Source organism: Schistocerca piceifrons, chromosome 1 (assembly GCF_021461385.2).
Source record: "Schistocerca piceifrons isolate TAMUIC-IGC-003096 chromosome 1, iqSchPice1.1, whole genome shotgun sequence".
Taxonomy (NCBI): domain Eukaryota; kingdom Metazoa; phylum Arthropoda; class Insecta; order Orthoptera; family Acrididae; genus Schistocerca; species Schistocerca piceifrons.
This window is the reverse complement of record NC_060138.1, coordinates 408188305-408210457: the sequence shown is the minus strand read 5'-3', so window position 1 is coordinate 408210457 and position 22153 is coordinate 408188305. Positions and strand designations below refer to the sequence as shown.

Sequence of the window (22153 nt, the reverse complement as noted above, 5' to 3'; positions counted from 1 at the left end):
GATAAATTATGGGGCATCAAAAAACATTAATTCGGCAATGGAAGGACCTGTGGAGGGTAAAAATTGCAGAGAAAGTCAAAGGCTGAAAGCAGTAAGTAGATTCAAAGGGATGTAGATTGCAGTAGTTATGCAGAGATTATGAGATTTGCACAGGGTAAGACTAACCTTCAAACACAAGAGTACAACATCAGTCTTTGTGTTAACGAGTACATAGCGTAAGCAGTATTCAAAAAGTGCTGTTGAAATCTCATTTATGGGTACCACACCAACAACAAATATCAGGATGGGGCAGAGTGACAGGGGTTGGGGGAGGGGGGGGGAAGAAAATGTGGTAGAATGCTGGTTAGATGAGGCAGGAAGTGCACTGGATACGAACATAGCACTGTGTTCCTTGAATGCTACTTAGCACATACAATCCCTCCCAACAGCCTAAATTTAAAAATTCACTTATTTGGATGCCATCCATCCTTTCACAATGAGCCTCTGATATTCAGATTCCACCAGTCCTGACATCTCACAAACCTAATGCTCTGCCGGCCGGAGTGGCCGTGCGGTTCTAGGCGCTACAGTCTGGAACCGGGCGACCGCTACGGTCGCAGGTTCAAATCCTGTCTCGGGCATGGATGTGTGTGATGTCCTTAGGTTAGTTAGGTTTAATTAGTTCTACGTTCTAGGCGACTGATGACCTCAGAAGTTAAGTCGCATAGTGCTCAGAGCCATTTGAACCTAATGCTCTACCACTGCCATACTAACAATATTTGCGAGAGAAGAGGAATGCCTACAGTCAAAACTTACCACCTAAATAAAACAAAGTATTTGAAGCATGAGCGACAAAGATAAATCAATAAACATGGCTGTTTTTATAAATTTGTTGATCATGATCACAAAAATACAAGAATCTTTGCCAAAACCAAAGAAAATAATATATTACAAAACTAACCTTGTCCCTTTGGTTGAGGTGCTGCTCTGTGTCGACAGTGCCTCTTCATCAGCTTGCGCCTTCTCTTTGAATTAGCTGATTTTGATTGTTCTACTTCACTATCTTCCTCTTGGCCACTACTTGGTATTCCATCTCCTGATCTAAAAACATTTCAGCAAGATAGTAATGCAATATTGCAGAATTTGTATTGCAATGTATTATAGCACTACCTTAATGAAACCATCAAAACTACAAATAAAAGTTAAAAAAATGAGATAACTAATTCTCTTGTAAGATCAATGGCAACAACAGACAGACAAACCACGAAGCACGATCAACTTTATGCACACCAAACAAGAATGTCTGTAACAACAAAATATCTCTACTAATGTGACATGCAACATATACCCCACACCACAGTGACTTTTGTCATATTCAAGAATTTCTCTCCCTCCTACAAGGCCAACACAAACAACAACAACATCTTTATACATACTTTCCAATGCCAACATTCTTGTGTCACAGAGCGCAAAACCATTAACTGATGACTAATTTACAAAATAAATCCAAATGGCAACAAAACATCACAATTTTGGCCTCTGACATCTGTCAAGCCAATTACAAAATATGTAATCTAAAATAAGACTCGTTTTGTTACAACATACGAAGATTCTCTCAGTTTCAAATGAATTGGCAAAGCTAACAGATTATCAGAATAAATTTAACTGTAAGGTTTCACTTGGTGAGCAGTTTTTTTTTCCAAGGTCACCTATTCATTCTCATTCTACACCTGGCTAAAGTATTTCTCGAGAAAATTTAAGACACCAATTATTGGCCAAAAATCACTGATTTTCCTTGCAGCACAAATTCCTTTAACCCATTCTTCTGCTATACCCAGCTTGGGATACACCAGAGGAATCTGCCCTTAAGGTTCATAAAAGTTTCTGACACTCTTGCATTTTGCTAGTCTTTATTAATATTCTCATTTATATTCCGTCCAGAATTGTTTACTGTTTCTTTCCCTCCATCTGTTGGACACACTGAAATGTAGCAAGCTGGAACAGCTCCACTTGCCATAATAACCACTCCTTACATAAATAACATTTTTTCTTATTTTCTCTCTTCTACTTGATACATATACCACAAACACATGAAGTATCAAAATTACTTTTGAAGCTGTAGTTTAAAAAACTGAATGTGCAGGTAGGAGTATATACAACATTATGAAAAGGATAGATTGATACTCACCATAAATATGACACATTGAGTTGTATATTTAGTTTTTTGCCAGAGTCTTCTCCAGAAAATAACAACACCCATACACATTTACACATGCAAGTAAACCTCCCACACACGTGACATGCCACTCTGGCCAGAATGCAACGGTGTCCCATTGAATGCAAGCTGCAATCTGGAGTGCAGTGGGAAAGGGGAGGGATAGCAGGGTATATCTGACAGGAAAGGAGTTAGCGCTGCTTGGTGAAATATGCAGGAACTAGATGGTATTAGATAAGGCCATCAAGTGCAGTGTTGTGAGGCTGTGGAGGAGAGAGGGAATGCGGGAGGGTGGCGGTGGGGGGGGGGGGGGGGGGAGGGGGGGGGGAGGTGGAAAAGGAAAGGGGCAGAGAAGGGAAAAGCAAACAGCCTTTCTGTAATAACAACACCATTCCCATCAGATCATGAAGATAAGAGCTGTCGGGTTCAGCTAGCACTTGGATGAGTAACTGTCTGTGTCTGCCAAACACTGTTGGCTAGAAGGAATGCATTCAGCCCTCATGAGGCCAATTGAGGAGAAGCAGGTCCACTTTGCTCTTGGCTACAGCTTGGCAGTGGCCATTCATCCTGATGGACAGTGGATTGGTAGTCATACCAATTTAAAATACCATGCAATGATTGCAGCAGAGCTGGTATATGACATGGCTGTTTTCTCAGGTAATCCAGCATCTGATGGGGCAGGATAAGCCTCTGACAAGACTGGAAAAGGAGGTGCTGGGTGGGTGGACTGGGCACATCTTCCTAGGGGATATGATGCCTGTGACAGGGGGTTGGGATTTGGAATGGTGTAGGGATGGACTAGGATGTTGTAGATGTTGGGTGGGCAATGGAACTCTACTTTAGGATGGGTGGGGAGGATCTTGGGTAGGATGTCTCTCACTTCACAATCAAAGTCCTGGCAAAGGATGTGTTTCAGCTGTTCCAGTCCAGGGTGATAATGGGTGACAAAGAGGGACACTCCTTTATACCCGAAGGGAAAATATACAAACAAATCTGCAGCACTCCTTTGTACCTGAAGGGAAAACATACAAACAAACCTGCAGCAAAGTCATGGGTACCCATGTGGGTACCCTCCTATGCCAACCTGTTTATGTATCATCTCGAGGAAATCGTCCTAGCCTCTCAGCTCCCTAGTATGATTCAGGTTCATTCATTGGACTCAAGCCAAAGACACCCTATTCTCATTCCTTCATGACTTCAACACCTTCTCTCACATCTGCTTCACCTTGTGCTCCTCAACCCAGCATGCCCCTTCCTGGATGTTGACCACCTCCTTTCTGATGGCTTCACCCACTCCTCTGTACACATTAAACTCACCAACGACCAACAGTACCTGAATTTCGACAGCTGCTATCCCTTATCCCTTCCACATCAAAAAACAAAAAAAAAAAAACCTCCCTTACAACCTCACTACCGGCTTATCTGCAGTGACAAGAACTCCCTTGTCTAATATGTTGAACGTCTCACAAAGGTTTTCACAGAGAGGAACTATCCCCCCCCCCCCCCCCCCAAACCTAGTCCACAAACAGCTTTCCCAAGCAGTAACCCTCCCCCCCCCCAAACCTCCACCTCCACCTCCACCTGAACCAGGAACAAAGAAGAGCCCTCTTTGTCACCCATTAGCATCCTAGACTAGAACAACTGAACCATATCTGTCGCTAGAGCTTTGATTATCTATCTATCATGCCCTAATAAGAGGGACATACTACCCAAGATCGTTCCCATCCAACCTGAATTAGTGTTCCATCGTCCACCCAAATCAACAATATCCTAATTCATCCCTACACCCCTCCCAGCCCCAAACCCCTTTGCCACAACCCATGTGCAAGACCTGCCCAATGCAGCACTTTTCATTCAATCCCATCTGAGGCAGGGCCACCTATGAAAGCAGGCATGTCATATACCTGCTCTGCTGTAATAATTGCACAGCCTTTTATTTTGGTATGACTACCAATCATCAGTCCAACACGATGAATCGCCACCACCACACTGTGGCCAAGAGGAAAAAGGGCCACGCTGTAGCACAACATGCAGCTGAATATAACATGCCTTATTCCAATGGCTGCTTCACAACCCAAGCCATTTGGATCCCCCCCCTCCATCACCAGCTATGCATCCTCATTATGTGCCACACTGATTTTTCCCCCTTATCTGCTCATCTCCTTTTCTACTTCCCAAATATCCCCCCGGCCCCCTTTCCCCGACACTGCAGGTAGCAGCCTTGTATGGCTACCATCTAGTCCCTACATACTCCACCAGACAGTGCTGTCTCATCTCCTCTCATGCGTATTCTGCTATCCTTCTCCCTTCCCCACGACACTCCAGACCGCTGCTTGTGTTTGACACGACACCACTGCATTTTGGCTAGAGGAGCCGGAGATGGCTGTCATGTGTACATAATGTGTGTGTGTGTGTGTGTGTGTGTGTGTGTGTGTGTGATTTCTTTTCTGAAGAAGGCTCTGGCCAGAAGCTAAATGTGTAACAGTCTTCTCACTGTGCCCAACTGCAACCCAATGTGTCATTTTTTATAGTAAGTAGCAATCTATCCTTTTAATAATATTTTTCTGAAATCGATCGTTCAGTGCGTAATTTACATGTTGCTGATAATAACTATAATTAGTGTGTATTAGTACGTTTTCTTTAACCCCAAGCCATACTTTGACGAGTCTGACTCATGATAACAATTTTGGACCAAACAAATATCTTGAGTCAGGCTTGTGAAAAGAAATGCAGGCCAAATGTAAACATTATGATTCTCACTCATGTGAATGACAGTCAGGACAAAAGTAAACTTCACAAGTGTAATTCATGAGACAAACCCTAATCAATTATAACTATGGTCTAGTTCTCAGCATTACCCAGTGAGAATTGGTCACGATTCATTACATCTTTGTTACAAAGCAAGCCTGCTTAGTAGTTTTTTACTGCCATTTTAGATGAAAAATTTAATAATCCTTTATATAACGTCAAGAGAGGGGTGTTTACAAGAAGAATCCAGTGTTAGTAATGTGATTATACAAAACATAAGTCATGTAAAATGTTTAACTACTAATGACAACAGTGAAGAGGAAAATTCAGTACCTAAATCACGTGTATCGTGGATTTGGCAGGAAGTGAAAAACCAAACCAATCATTTGAAACTATTCTGAGTCTTGTGGCATAAAAGCACCTGTTTCAAATTATGTAACTGAACACCCAGGATTATTAGAATTATTTTCTATTATGTTTGATGATAAATTTAGGGAAATACTTAGTCGCAGATCAGATAATAGAAAATGAATGGAAAAAAATGGAAAGTGCATGATATTTGGCATCCTGTTACTTTTGATGAAATAAAGGCCTACTATGGACTGTGATTTCACACTGTGCATTTTGATGACCAAAGTCAGAAAACCAAATACACAAATGAACTGGTCTAAAAGACCAGTAGGAAAAACAATATTTTAAAAAGTAATGCATTTTAAAAGATTTAAACCACCTACAAAATACTTACATTTTTGCTACAGCGAAACTGTTGACAAAACTGACTGGCATCAAAAGATAAGACCTATCGTCAATCTTTGGAATCAAACATTTAAAGCAATTTATGTACCAGCATACACAAATGCTTAAGGGAATATAAGTAATGTTTAGCATATTAATAATGTTTTTCTGTTGTGCACTTCAGCCTGAAGAATGGTTTGATGCAGATCTCCCTGCTACTTTATCCTGGACAAGCCTCTTCATCTTGGAATAACTACTGCACTCTGCATCCTTCTGAATCTGCCAACTGTATTCATCTCTTAGTCTCCCTCTACGATTTTTACTCCCCATACATTTCTCCAATACTGAACTGGTGATCCTTTGATTTCTCCAAACATCTCCTATCAACCGACCCCTTCTTCTTGCCACGTGCCCCAAAAATTTATTTTTTCCCCAATTCTACTCAGTACATCATCACTAGTTATGTGATCTACCCATCTAACCTTCAGCATTCTTCTGTAACATTACACATCAAAAGCTTCTATTCTCTTCTTATCAAAACTGTTTATTGTCCATGTGTCACATACATGGCTACACTCCATACACATACTTACAGGAAAGACTTCCTAACATTTTAATCTATGATATTTACCCAAGTATAAGACAACCCTGCTTTATTAAGATGCTCCATAGAGGAAAAATGACATATTCAGTCCAATAAAAATCACAAACGTATATTGACATAAGGTGTCAGCTTAAATAGTTAACATTACACCAATTCTATACTTACATTATTAATCATTGTCTAAATTTTAATAATACAAGCAGTAATAAAATAAGAAAAAAGAAATAGTTTACATTAATATTTACTTTTACTGTCGTTTTTGTTCATTTTTTATATACTGAAACAGTCACAACTGAAAAAAGATGTTTGTTTAATTTACTGGTGGATTTGACCTTTGTTCTGACAATCATCAGACCCCTTACTCTGTGAAGAGAGTAACATCACAGTATTTAGAGGAATGTAAACTACAGGCACAAAAATAAACAGAGCACATTAACAAATACGTAATAGAAAGACCGCTATATCCAAGGGAGTATGCTGAAGCTGACTAGGAGCAGGCGCCACCCTAGGAGGCTTATAACCACTGCTGCACGACATGCAATTTACAAATAAACTTTATCAAACCATAACATAAAACTTAAAATTAAGTAAAAAGAAAGAAAATACACTATTAATGTTAAGAATACACATGGTGCCTTCTACAGGGCCCTGTGTGTAACAACCATGAGGCAAAGATGTTTAGCAGAGACGCCTCAAGTAACCATGGCAATGTACTGAAGATTGATGTATTATGACTAAACATCTGAAACAAAATGGTTATTATACACTGAAAATTATTTCTGTCACAATTATATTCAAAACCAATGTTACCTTTAACTCCTAAATGGAGTTACAAGCAGATAGTATGAAGTTATAAAACATTAGTGCCCTTCTGTACAGAGAAGTGAATGGCAAATGTCAAGTATAGATGGTGAGAAAATAATACCTATAATCATTATAATCATAGAAGATCGAAAAATTCCTATTCTTAATGTTATGTACATCAGATGTGAAGCAGCAGTTATATCCAGAGTTTACAATTATGTTTAAAACATTAAAAACATTAAAGAACCTCAATGGAACAATATAAAAAAGAAATTGAAACACATCTTTGATATTACCATCAAACTTCCACAGTGGGACTCAAACATATGTAAGGTAAAGATGATTACGAACGTGCATCACCTCTACACTCACAGCAACAAAACATCAGTGTATCCTCATCATACAGTAAGCACTGTTCAGCTATTACATCTTGGCTTATGCAAATGTTACACCATGATTTGTAGGATGAAAATAAATAATATTATATCAAATGCTTATTTTCATTTTATAAATCATGGTGTAACATTGCAAACACTGGTTACTGGCAGTGTTTCTGCTAAACATGTTTGCCTCAGGGCCCTATAAATGGCGCCATGCATATTCTTATATGTTAATAGCTTGTTTTCTTTCTTTTTACTAACTTTTAAGTTTTATATTATGGTTTGATAAAGTTTATTTGTATTTTCAATATACCTATTGTTTGGACATAAATACTGAACACAAACAATCATATTTGGACTTTATTTTATGTGTTTTACGGCCATTGGCAAGCAATGATGTAGTGCTGGGGACAGAGAGTGGAGCTTCCGCCACTATTTAAGCAATCTGAATTGCAAGTCCTGCAGCAGTGGTTGTACGCCTCCTATAGTGATGCCTGCTCCTCGTCAGTTGCAGTAGACACCCATAGGTATAACTGTCTCTTTTATGTATTTCTTAACGTGCTATTTTTATTTTTGTGCTTGTAGTTTACATTCCTCAAAGTACATTTCTGTTACTCTCATCAAAGAGTAAGGGGTCTCATGAACAAGGGGTCTGATGAACACCAGAACAGCGTTCAAAACCAGAATAGTGGTCGAAACCAGTCACAAGTAAACTACTTAACCTGTCATTTGTGGTATCACTATTTTAATCATCATCGTCATCGTTATTATCCTAACATGACATCTGTGAAACTTACATCTGTGCTGCCACAAATATTTGGCTACTTCTTCTGAACATGTTGCAATTTTCGAGGTTGTGGTTACAGTGGGGCATGAGAACACACACAGCGGATTTCGCTTCTATACTGCAGTGAGAATGTTACAATGTCTGTTGTTTTCAAACATTTCATCTGCCTGCCTCTCTCTCATTGGCTGTGTAAAACGATCAGCTGACATGAGCTCATCGTTCCCATCATACCTCACCATGGGCATCGACAACATTGCTGCATGAAATACGGAAGTACACCACTGGCCCCAATCTAGACTTTTAGTATCTGCTGCAGAACTGTATGGTATTGTTGAGTATTTGTCCAGTTTTAAAGTCATTTCAATTCCAAGTACAAATATATTAAGCAAAACTGCAGTTTAAACATGTCAGCTGTTCATAGAAAGCCAAAGAACACAGTATAGATCCCCACGGTTAGCAACATGATGAAATTCACTGCCCGCTCGCCACTCGCTACCCAGCAGTCATCGTATATATCAGCCAAAATGGTGTCACTATCACCCCCTCCAACCATTATGTAGAGTTGAGCTTGAACAACAGTGAAACAAGGACTGCAATACCTTCTAACATACAGGTCGTACATAACTATAGCAATTAATATATTAATAAAAGATCGCAATCACGATTCAATGCAATTCTGGAACGTCTGCTCATCCCATGATCTAGTGATATCTGTTGATCTAGTGATATCTGTTGGTACTAACTCCACAAAGGGTCTTTTCGCTGTAATTTATCCTTGCGATAACAATTGCAATCAGTTTAATGTGACTTATTTTGTTTGTTGGACATTTAATTCTGGACTAATTTTCTTTCTTGTTTTATCTTAATGTCACCATCTTGCTTTAAAGCTGATTAAAAGTTGGTGACTTTTTCCCCAGTATTCTAATACGTGAACAGCGACTGAAATTCTCATTTTCAATCTACTTGGCAAATCATTAGAGTTTGTCATAATCAAATAGAATTTTGACTTTGGTGTAAAATCAAGTAATGGTTTCTGAAGGACAAGATTATCAGCTTTGAATATTATCTTTACTTAAAAAGCAACATAATGTATACAGTATTCATATATGTATGATAACTTTTTTGTAAGTTGATGGAATTTAATGCTATTTCTTCCTGCATTTCACAAAAATCATCAATTTTTAAGTGAAGCATTAGTTTGTGTTAGTGGCTAGTTCATAGTTTCTCACGTATCCCTTGCAAATTGTGCCACAAGTCAAATATCATGTGATTTTTTGAGCAACAGTGATACTGTATCGAGTGCTTCAATGTATCGAGAAATCTCAAGCCTATTCAAATGAAAGCACTGTTTGCTAAGCCCTGGCCATCAGAATTCTTCAAAATAAATTTCTACAAAATTTAAATACCCAAAGCTTCATCTGTAAATGAAAGATGATCCCTATATTAATCTATTAAACAATATAAAAACATTGACCCAGTCTGTGAATATAATATGACCCCGTAACCTTTGAAATGACGAATTTGGTGAAATACCTCATCTTATAATCCAGTAAATACGGTATATCCAATGTTAAGAAATTTCTCTTCTTCAGAAACACTTTTCTAGCCATTGCCAAACTACATTTCATACCCTCTCTATTTCAACCATCATCAGTTTTTTTGCTGCACAAATAACAAAACTCATCTACTACTTTTAGTGTCTCGTTTACTAATCCCATTTGCTCACCATCACCCAATTTAATTTCACCACATTCCATTATCTTTGCTTTGGTTTTGTTGATATTCATCTTATATCCACTTTCAAGGCACTGCCCATTACCTTCAACGGTTCTTCCAAGTCCTTTTCTGTCTCTGACAGAATTACAATATCATCAGCAAATCTCAACCTTTTCATTTCGTATCCATGAACTTTAATTCCTAGTCCAAATTTTTCTTTGGTTTCCTTTACTACTTGCTCATTGTACAGATTTAATAACTTCGGGGATAGGCTACAGCCCTTCTCAACCAGTGCTTCCCTTTCGTGACACTCGACTGTTATAACTGCCGTCTGGTTTCTGTACAAGTTGTAAATAGTCTTTCAATCTCAGTATTTTACCCCTGCTGCCTCCAGGACTTCAAAGAGACTATTCCAGTCAACATTGCCAACAGATCTCTCTAAATCTACAAATTCTATAAACATAGGCTTGCCTTTCCTTAACCTACCTTCTAAGAGAAGTTGCAGGGCCAGTATTGCCTCACGTTCCTACATATCTCCGGAATACAAACTGATGTTCCCCAAGGTTGGCTTCTACCAGTTTTTCCATTCTTCTGTAAAGAACTCATGTTAGTATTTTGCAACGATGAGTTATTAAACTGGTAGTTTGGTAACAGTCACACCTGTCGGCATCTGCTTTCTTTGGAATTGGCATTATTACATTCTTCTTGAAGCATTAGGGTATTTTGCCTGTCTCATATGTCTTGCATATTAGGTGGAACAGTTTTGTTATGGCTCACTCTCGTATGAATCTCAGTAGTTCAAAAGAAATGTCGCCTACACCGACTTGCTTCAACCAAGGCCTTTCAGTGCTCTATCAAGTGATTCGCACATCCCCCTTGTATAGCTCCTCTACACACTCCTTCCACCTTTCAGCTCCCTTCTTTGCATAAGACTGGTTTTACATGTGAACTCTTCATACAGCTGCTTCTCTCTCCTTCAAAGGGCTCTTTAATGTTCCTGTAGGCAGTATCTAACTTTTCCTTAATGATGTACGTTTATGAATTCTTACATTTGTCCTATAGCCATTCCTGCTTCACCATTTTGTACTTCCCATCAGTCTCATTTTTTAGATATTTGTATTCCCTTTTGTCTGCTTCATTTTCTGCACTTTTACATTTTCTCCTTTTACCAGTTAAACTCAATATCTCTTGTATTACCTATGGATTTCTTCTAGGAATTTTCTTTTAACTTATTTGATCCACTGCTGCCTTCATTATCTCATCTCTCAAAGCTACTGTATTCCTTTCCCCTGTTCTAGTCAATCACTGCCTAATGCTCTGTCTGAATCTCTCAACGTTCTCTGATTCTTTTAACTTATCCTGATCCCATCTCCTTAATTTGCTACACTTTTGCAATTTTTTCAGTTGTAATCTACAGTTCATAACCCATAAATTGTGTTTGTTGTCAACATATGCCTCTGGAAATTTGTTATAATTTAAAATTTGGTTCCAAAATCTCTGTGTTCTCATTATATAATCAATCTGAAACCTTCCAGTTTCACCAGATCTCCTCCATGTATACAACCTCCTTTCTCAATTCTTAAACCAAGTGTTCATTCTTTTCCCGTATTCCATATTCTCCTACTACTTTTCCTTCTCTTTGTTTTCCTACTGTTGAATTCCCGTCCCCCATCATTGTTAAATTTTCGTCATCCGTAACTATCTGAATATGTCATTGAGAATGTAATGCAACAAAATAGTGAGGTTTGGATTAAAATTTTATGAACTGTGAGACAAGTACCAGTTTTGTTTCGGTTTCAAAATATATACCAGCCAGGACAAAATTAATCTGGTTACAGGTGCATCATAGAATGTTGTCATGGACTTGTCAAAATCAGTGCTGAATAAGGGACACACTTTGTTTCTTGACAACTAGTATTCCTCCCTCACCCTCTTTTTAAATAACACCAGTGGAACACAAATGTTGTTGGGGCAGTATGCAAAATATGCTAAAAGACATTCAAAAACAAATTTTAAAGAAAGGAGAATGTTTTTGGCATCCTTTGAGAACTTTTCTCATGATTGGGAAACAAGCCAAGATCTGGTCTTCACAACCAAATCCACCCATTTCCTTATTATATTCAAGGATGCATTTGATCTTTGTTGTTTTTCTACAGTATGTGTCTATGTTTCCAACCAACTCTGCACTTTTGCACTTTGTTGATATCATACGCACATCACACTTGTCTTATGGAAAGACAAAACAGCAGAGTTGGTTGAACACATAGACGTACATTGTAGAAAAACAATGAAGCTCAAATGCATCCATGAATAGAATAAGGGAATGGGTAGAATTGATTGTGAAAATCAGATGTTGACTTGTTTCCAAATCATGAGAAAAGTCCTCGAAGGATACCGAAAACTTTCTTTTTGCATGTGGCATACGGCTCTGTTCAATACATACATTACCCATGAAAAAATACATGGTCAAAGAGAGGAAACATATATTGATTACCGAAGAAATACAGCACAGGTAATTTTAAAAAGATGTCAAGTTACTGGATGACAAAATGCTTCACTAGGTGAAACAACTCTTTTGATTTCCAGTGCAGGTTTGGGCACATCTCCCAAGACATATCAATCTGTGGGATGAGACGCAGGGGGAGGGAGGGGGCAGAAGCGAGTTTTATATACATCCATTTTACACTCCGTGCATTCCCACATTGTTTCACTTTATACTGTGTGTGTGTGTGTGTGTGTGTGTGTGTGTGTGTCTCTATAAGCAAAGCTATATGGGAATGCTTTAGAAACTACCATGCCATGCAGGACTACTAATTATTAGATTTGTAGGTATTTTCCTATTACAAATTCATTCAAGGGCTGGATTTGTTCTTGTAATCATATTTTTTGTTAACAATATCTACTTTTAGGCATAGTATTATTTCATTCCTTCTGAAGAAGTCATACCTGAAGGCACCCAAGGCCATTGTAATTTCTATTAAAGTATAGTTTGTGTATAAAAAATTTTATTTATTTATTTTGAAGTGTCGTTTGAAATAGTATACATATACTAAAATTAAATCAGTGTTGACATGCCCAAGAGCAGTATCATGTGAAACAAGTAAGTGTATGCTTACATAACAGATAACAGCATACTGGCTTGTACTGACCCATTTCCCATGCACCACTTCCAATAGCTTGGGCATGGATTTTGCCAAACTAAATGGTAAAGCAAGGGGTTAAGGAAATATTTCAAATTTAGAGTTCATATATAATGTATGTGCTTGGAAACTCAGCCTTGCTAATAAATTGATTGCTTTAGAATTTACATACCTTATTTGAATGCCCTCATTCCCTTTTTTATAATGATTACACTGTCTTTTGTAAAATAATGTGTTTCTTCAAAATTACTGTAATTATAAGATTCCAGAATATTCATACCTTAAAACAAAGTATTTTCAAAATTGCAATGTTGCTTTTTCATAGTCCTAATTTTTCTATATCTGATAAGTGTATACTTTTACTAGAATACTCTGTTAGTCAATGAATGTTCTGAAGGTAAAATTTGATCTTCTTGAAGTTTCTTTAGCAGACTTTCCTAGAACATGGGGATAAATGTTAATACTAAAAAATACACCCTACAGGATAGAACTTAATACTTATGACACTTCAAAGCCATACACTCATGGGACATCAAAAAATGTGTGGATGAGGAGCTGATGGCATCACAGCATGGAATTCCACATTCCAAAATAATGCAGGGTGTAAAATGCAGCATCTGACATATCAGATTTTTGCTCATGGAGAGCATAAGCAGAACTGAGGAGCCGCCATATTGTATTACGATAAATTATGTACTTTGTGCATTTCCTTTATCAGAGAGTATGTGATATGAACATAAACTGTTGCAAAGCATCAGCAAATTAAGGGTCCCTCAAAAATGCATCATTTCAGTTATGATCTGTTACAACAGAGTGACATATAAGAACATATCAGTAGATAAAGGCTTCCTGTATTTGATGTTTAAGTCTTACACAGGGTGTATATGCGGACAAGGAAAAAAAATTCCCGGATTTCCCGGTTAAAAAAACAATTTCTCCCAGCTGAAAAAAAACCACACATTTTTCATGTTAAGCAACAGTATATTTTCCCTCGGAATTGTAAAACTTATCAATCCTTTGAATGGTTAGCATTTTATACACGGGTGTAGAATTTCCTGGCACTTTAAAAAACGAAACTCAGGGGGAAAAAAAACACGTTTTGGAAAGATCTTTGATGTGAAGCAACATGCAGGTTGCATATTTTCGTATTACGAAAATATAAATTTGAATTCCACCAAACACTGTATGTTACTTTCTGAAGCATTGAAATCGAGATTGCGATGCGCTCTTGTAAGCCAGTCATAGTTCATGTCACGTGATCCCGCTAGCTGATGACAGCTGATATTCAGGCCATAGGACATGTGATGTATTCAACCAATCACTGTTAAGAGGTGCGAACACACAAACAGGAAAAGTTAATGGTTTAAATTAATATACATAGTGTTCATACAAGAAAAGCAAAGCTTTCGCATATAATATCGGTTTCTAAGGTTAATAAGCTGCAAGAGAAGCTAAGCTTTCACATATAATGTTGATCTTTTTTGCATGTGTTACACTTGAAGATATATCACACAAATGTGCTAGTAAAATTTTTAATAACGACATACATGTCTGATGTCTTGGGCCTGAAATTATTCTAAATGGCTCATTATCAAAGAGTTGATTTTTAAATGAGAGTCAAACACTTTGTGATTTAAGAAATTCATTATACATTCTTGCACATACTTCAACTTCTGTAAAAGGAAATTTACTTTGAAAGTAACGCCTTTCAAACCACCTTTCACAATATTTTCCTGCAACCTGTTAGAAATAAGTTTGTTTCAGCAATTGGCATAGAGCACCAGATAACAGGCGCAACCACGCTTGCGCAGCTACGATGACGTAGGAAGCCTGTATGTTCGTAATTGTAAAACATTAAAAGATCTTACATTATGTCACAAAAGAAACAAGACATGAGAGCATACTCTAAGAGCATCAGAATTTCGTGAACCATACTAAAATGTGCAGATTTAAAGTGCATATTCTTATGTCCAGGTTCCCAATGAAGTAGATCTTGACCTGATATTAAGCTTTTCAGCGTGGTTTTCAGGACGTAAATTTTCTTGGAGTACCAGTACCGTATTATCTCATGTTTGGTTCTTTATTATGGCATAATGCCACACATGCTAGAAGATGAAAATATGCACTTGAAATAAAGCGACAGTTGAAACTAGCCAATAGTGTGGAATTAAACACTTTCTTCATTTCAAATACACTGACTGCCTCAGCAAAAAATAACTTCATTGTTCTGCAAGGTGATTAATGCTTGACTGTCAGAAATGTAGAAAAAAAATAATATCTGAAACTAGTAACATCTTTTGCCTTCCATAATTATGTGAATGTATTTTAATTCCCTTGATAGTTCCCGGCCACAGAAATCTGTTTTGTTTTCATTTGGCATGAGAGCATAAACAAAGGGGAAACAGCAAAATCACTAAATGTAAACACGGGTCACATGGAGACTACACACTTCCCCGCTACAACTCAGACTGCTCTGCACATCAACCCTGGATCTACGATACTTCCGAACTGGGGCAATACTAGACATGTTATTTGGTCTTCAGTGTGCCAAAGTGCCGTGCCACACCTCTTCACACAGCATTCTTCTATCGCACATCACTGTACTTCGTGTATATTTTGTAATGGATGCCATCAAACTATATTCAGAACAGTGGAAATTAAAATGTCCTGGGGTGTCTCTCCTGCTCCCAGTCGGCCGGTTTGACATCCTGCTCTTCTTTTTTTAAAAAATAAAAATTCACAATTAATACTGGATGGGATTATTTGTAATCAGGCAAACAAGAACTCATCAGAAAATTTGCATTCTTTATTGCCTATTAGCGAATAACTCACTGCTTTGTGTGAAGTAAAATTAAATATAGGGTACATAAAACCAGTAAAGACAAGAGACACGCAAGACAGTACACATTTCTTCAATCCTTAGCGCCTAGAATTTTTTCTCTCTATCTTGCTACAGCTTTATATGGTGTGCTTTCCTTTCTGCGAAAGAATCTATTACATCAAAGTTCGTCAAACGTTTTGCTACATGAAAAATTGAAATGACATTGTCTATTACTGAAAAAGCTGTTATGTACACTATGCACGCATTCAAAAGTCAACTTATGATTCATTCAGAATTCAACTTAGAATGTGTTCAAAAACCAACAGGGACGAGTTTCAAAATCATACGAATGATCGATAGACGAACATGACTGGATGCTAGGAGCTTTGTGAAACAAGGCTTTTTCCCTCAAGAATATGAGGGAAATTCTGCATATGAAATTCTGCCACTTATAGTGAGCCCCATAAAGTTGTGCTTCAATCTTCGTAGAATAATGTTCATATAGTTATCATCATCATAATGAATGGCCACTTCTTTATTAAGTTAAGACTCCTTGACAGCTGTACATTACTGACTTACTTAGTAATACCTATCAATCTCATTGTCTGAAATCTAATCTTTATCACTGATTTCAGCAGTGCTGTCTTCAATTATTTAAAAATTGCTTAAAGTGCCTAGCAGCCACCAAATGGACGCTGAAAGAAGAAAAAGATGTACAAGGCAACAGCGAGGAGCCCAGTAAGTTTACAACATTTTGAATGTAAATAGTGGATAAAGTGTTCCTCCACTGCCTTAATTTGCTGCCTCTCTTCCAATAAGCTAATGTGAAAAACCTGAAGACAAAAATTTAGTTGTATACATTCAATGAAATATACGCAGCAGTTCATCTTACTTTCAACAAAGAGAATGGATGCTATTCTTGAAATGCTGAGTTTCAATTATAATTTGACAGGGCAAAACTTCAGAGAAGCATTTAAACATATGGAGGCAGCAGCACGTCTTTCAAAACTTGAATATGAAAAGCCAATATACTGAATGAACTTAATGAGGAATGGCATTAAAAAACAAGTGTGATGATGGAATATCTCAAGTATTTGCATATAATATAGCTGAGAGACTGGAGTCAAAAAAATATACTGATAAAAGGATCATCACTTTGCTGTCTCCAATTATATTTTTATTGCTCATATGCTGTATTTCAAAGAATGATTATCATACACATAACATGTGATACAGCAGGTATGTTAGTACTTGTTTCTACATATTGTATTACATGCCATGAAAACATTGCAAGAAGAAAGTTGCAGAGCATTTTTAATAATGAAATGTTACACACCAATACGAGGCTTTTTCACAACTAAAAATAGTTTAGGTAAAGGCATTAACTATCTTAACCAAGCTAATAGAAATTTTTGAGACTAGCACCTCAGATGACAACTATCACCACATTCATTGATTTTACATTAATACTCACACTTGCTGTTTTTACATTAATACTCACACTTGCTGTGGACAGGAAATTTTTGGTGTCTTCACAGGACTTGTACCCCTTTCTACATTATTTTTCACATCTTCGTCTTCTTCTAATTCCTCCACCTTCAGACTTCCTAGACAACATGAAAAATATAATTATAAACAACTGTACACCAGAAAGTTATGCAAACTCAATGCAGATGCTAAATGACAACATGATCCAAAACGCATGAAGTACAAGTAACAAGAGAGTCAATCTTAAGAGAGAATTTTCTGGGTATGTTTTCACTGTAAGTTGATGCTTCAGTTTGCGAAAACGATGAACAGAGATGAATGTGTGTGTCACAGCAGTACTCGGAACATGGATCCCTAGTTTTCACAGGTAATGTGTTACCAATTACACTGTTCATTCATGCCTAACATATCACAGCAAAGTTTCAGCTTGTCACTAGCTTCCTTCCATTGTTGAAGAACGATATCTCTGGAAAAGCGATGAAATACTCAGAGCAAATTTTTAAGTGTGCAACAGTAAAGCATCAGGACATTTTCAAGAGATCTTAAACATTTTTAACAATGACCTTTTCTAGGTTATTTTTATGCCATGAGGTGATTTAACCAGGAACTGACCCAACCGCCACTACATTTGGGTGGTGTTCACTTTCATTTTGTAGCAATTGCAGCTACTGGGAGACAGGGATACACATTACTCAACCTGAAACTTAATAGGAAGGTGAAGAAGATATTAGCTGAACTGGTAGCATAACCAATGGTAGAATTCCTTTAATTACACCTGAGAGCCATTTTAGGTTAAAAACCTCATTCATATAAGGTACTCTACCGAAGGTGGAGATAAGTTAAATGTCACACATAAGAGAAACGTATCTGAATAACCTTACCACTGCACATAAGAACGTTATAGAACTAAAAAACAAATTTAAGCAACTTATTTGTTTATAAAAAAGTTAACAAACCCCTTATTTGTTCACAGAACCTAGAGTGAATAAAAGTAATAACATTATGTCTGCCTGAGCACAAGTTGAACAAAGAAAATTATATATCACAATTGCATTTCTGTAGGTAATGTATAGCTACATGAAGAGTATCTATACATTCCCTTCTTCTTGGCTTCTAAGGGATTCTGAGATCCCCTGCTGGTCTCACATGTTGCCTCTAAATGATTCTATCTTGTCACATTTATTGCCAATTATTTACACCCACCCTGTTGCATAACGTTTTAATTTCAGTTAGCCATGTATTCTTGGGTCTCCTCGTTGGTCTTTTACCAAATGTCTTCTTGAATATTCTTGAAACCACTTGATTCTCTTTCTTCCTAGCTAGAAAGCCTGCTTATTAAATTCTTCTGTAATTTATTATGCTAATTATTGTTGCTTGTTATATCATCATGTGGACTTCTGCGTCATGTGCACTCATCCAGCTTTGTGATTATCATAGCATGGACCATAAATTTCCCTATACACTTTGTCATCAATAACTTGTAACTGATGTTGTCTTGTTTCTGTTAAACTCCACATTTTTGCTTCACAGAGTAGAACTGGTCTGATGACTGTGGCTTCATTTTAGTTTTCCTTATTGTAGTTTGGACCCTAGAAGCTTTTTTATGGACTAGAAGCTTTTTTTATGAACTAGTGGGTCCTGTTAGCATTTTGCAGTCTCATTTTCAGTTCAACTTGTCCCTACTTTTGTTCATCTAACACTTTACCCAGAAATTTGAACTGTTTAATATGTTTGAATTTATGTTTGTCAATTATTAGAGACAATTAATTGTCATGTTCATCTCTACATCTTTGAAGTATCATGTGCTTCGTTTCCTAATAATTTCCTTTTACACCCAGTTTGGATGGTGCTTCTGTGACCTCCACAAACAACAGTCTAATCTCTATTTGACTTTTTCTGATAAGTACTACATAATTCCCCCCCCCCCCCCACCCCATGAACCATGGAATAGAGATAGCTGTACCATAGCTACAACAACAATAGAGGGGTATGTATCTATCGAGAGGCCAGACAAACACGGGGGTCCTGAAGAGGGGCAGCAGGCTTTTCAGCAACTGCAGGGGCAAGGCTCACTTTCCTTCAGTCTTTTTGTTGTGCCTGTCTGCAACTCAGCATCTCCACTACATGGTGAATATCAACTATCCTTTTCATAATGTTGTTACATTACACTGCGGATTTTTCATTGTTTGATTTTGCCTGACAGCTTTTCTTACATCCCATAACACGGTGCTGTTTTCCTTTGTTACTATTTTCTAAAGCATTACTATACTCAGTGTCCATCCATCTTTCTCTTGTTTCCTGTGTTTCTCTTGCTGCCTTACAAACTGAACTGCATGCTCCACTGCATGAACCACACTGTACCAAGCATCTCAGCTGCACACAACAGATGGCTACAAGACCACATTGATTGTTGGAGCGGCACCTCATGTACCACATTACTCCTGCTGATGTCATTAATCCCATACGTCCAAATTTATCTCTCTTCCTGCGTCACTCTTGAGTATTTTCGCGTGTTATTTCTCTTACCTTTCCTGTGCCAGATGAACTTGTATCTCATCCTATCAATCCCTCCCCACCCGCCACTCCTTCTCCTCCCTATTCCAGTTCGCACTTACGAACTCATCTAATCCAGTCACATCCACCCACAGACCTACAACCCACATTACAATTATTTTATTTTATTTTTTCTTTGATCCCATTGTGTCTTCATGCCAATTTCAGTTGGTTTTTGCCTTTCACTATCGGTCTATCCCCTCAGATTTCATCGTATTCCTCCTTACTTCATCCATTTCATTCTTTTTGTGATTTTGCTCGCGTGTTTCGGTTTATTTTGAGAATATTTTGATGTAATTCTACATTATTTATGTATTTTTATCCATCACTATGGATCCTTGCTCCTTCCAAATCAAGGCAGTCTAGCAACAGCTGCCAGAGACTGTGGTCATGTGTGTGTGAGTTGTGACTGCGTGCGTGAGTTTGATTTTGTGTGTGTTTTTTTCACCTATTTTTTATAAAGGCCTTTTTGGCTGAAAGATCATTTTCTGACAATCTTTTTGTTGTACATCTCTCCAACTTGTCATCTCTGCTATATGGCAAGTCGAAACTATCCTTTTCATAGTATTGTTATGTTTCAGCTTGGATTTTCCATTGTTTGGTTTGACATTGTAACACAGGCAAAAAGGCCTTGCTGTGCTGATACTGCGAATGGCTGGAAGCAGTGGGAAACAACATCTACAATTTTTCACAAGGGTTGGTTGGTTGGCTGGTTTGTGGGATTGAAGGGACCAGACTGCTACTGTCATTGGTCCGTTTTTCCAAAATTTCAAACACCCACACAGAGTAAAAAAGAACAATGGAAAAGACGGCAGACGAAACAGGACAAGAAAGACTTAGACAGAGACCAGACAAAAGGAATTAAAATCACACAGAGTGTGACAGTGGTTGGCCAATCATAGAGACAAAAAAGGAAAAGCCAACCACCTAGAAACACACTAAAAATATAACCCAATCTAAAATCGTAGGCCAAAGGCCAAACTCAACACAAAAAAGGCAAACACTTAGATTAAGTGATAAGCCTGTTATGGCAATGTCATCTGTTAAAAGGGCAGGGAGCGTCAGGCAGCGCAAATGTCTGCCTCAGCACAGTTAAAATGGGACAGGCCACCAAAATGTGAACCACTGTCAAAGCCAACCCGCAGCGACATAGAGGCGGGTCCTCAGGGCGCAGTAAATGGCTGTCTGTCAAGTGGGTATGGCCAATGCGGAGCCGACAAAGAACTACTGAGTCCCTGCGAGTGGCTCGCATGGATGATCGCCATACATCCATCGTCTCCTTGATAGGACGGAGTTTGTTTGGTGTGGTCAGGTTGCGCCATTCAGTGTCCCAAAGTTCGAAAACTTTGCAGCGTAAGATCGTTCGCAAATCAGTCTCCGGGAGGCCTATGTCCAGAGATGGTTTACTGGTGGCCTGTTTGGCCAGGCGGTCAACATGTTCATTGCCCGGTATCCCAACATGGCCTGGGGTCCACACAATTACCACAGAGCGGCCGCAACGGGCAAGAGTATGGAGGGACTCCTGGACAGCCATCACCAGATGAGAGCAAGGGAAACACTGGTCGATAGCTCGTAAACTACTCAGGGAGTCACTACAGATAACTAAGAACTCACCTGAGCAGGAGCAGATATACTCTAGGGCACAAGAGATGGCGACCAGCTCAGCAGTGAAAACGCTGCAGCCAGCCGGCAATGAATATTGTTCGTAATGGTCCCCTAGAGTCAGAGCATAACCGACACGACCAGCAACCATAGAACCGTCAGTGTAAACAACGCCAGAGCCCTGATACGTGGCAAGGATGGAAAGAAAGCGGCGGTGGAAGGCCTATGGAGGGACTGAGTCCTTCGGGCCCAGTGCCAATTCGAGCTGAAGGCAAGGGCAGGGCACACACCACGGGGGTGTACGCAGAGGGACCCGGAAAGGAGGTGGAAGAGGGAAAACCTCAAGCCCCCAGAGAAGCTATCTGACGCAGACCACGATTGTACAACCCGACCAGGGCAGACATTCTGGGAGATGGACGACTGACTGAGGGAACAGGAGACAATAATTAGGATGCCCGGGGAGGCAACAAACATGTGCAGCATAAGCGGCCAGTAAATGTTGGCACCGAAACTGCAGTGGAGGGACACTTGCCTCCACAAGTATGCTGTTCACAGGGCTGGTCTGGAAAGCACCAGTGGCA

At 38.5% G+C, this 22153-nt stretch overlaps 1 protein-coding gene across 1 annotated transcript in view; it reads right to left on the bottom strand.

The window, feature by feature from the left end:
- The window catches only part of LOC124788817 (ubiquitin carboxyl-terminal hydrolase 34), a 518595-nt gene that overhangs the window by 431664 nt on the left and 64778 nt on the right, over positions 1–22153 (bottom strand). The window contains exons 10-11 of the mRNA XM_047256101.1: positions 17431–17536; positions 941–1080 (exon numbers count right to left, since the gene is read on the bottom strand). Coding sequence (XP_047112057.1) covers positions 941–1080; positions 17431–17536 — 246 coding nt within the window. The remainder of the gene's footprint in view (positions 1–940; positions 1081–17430; positions 17537–22153) is intronic.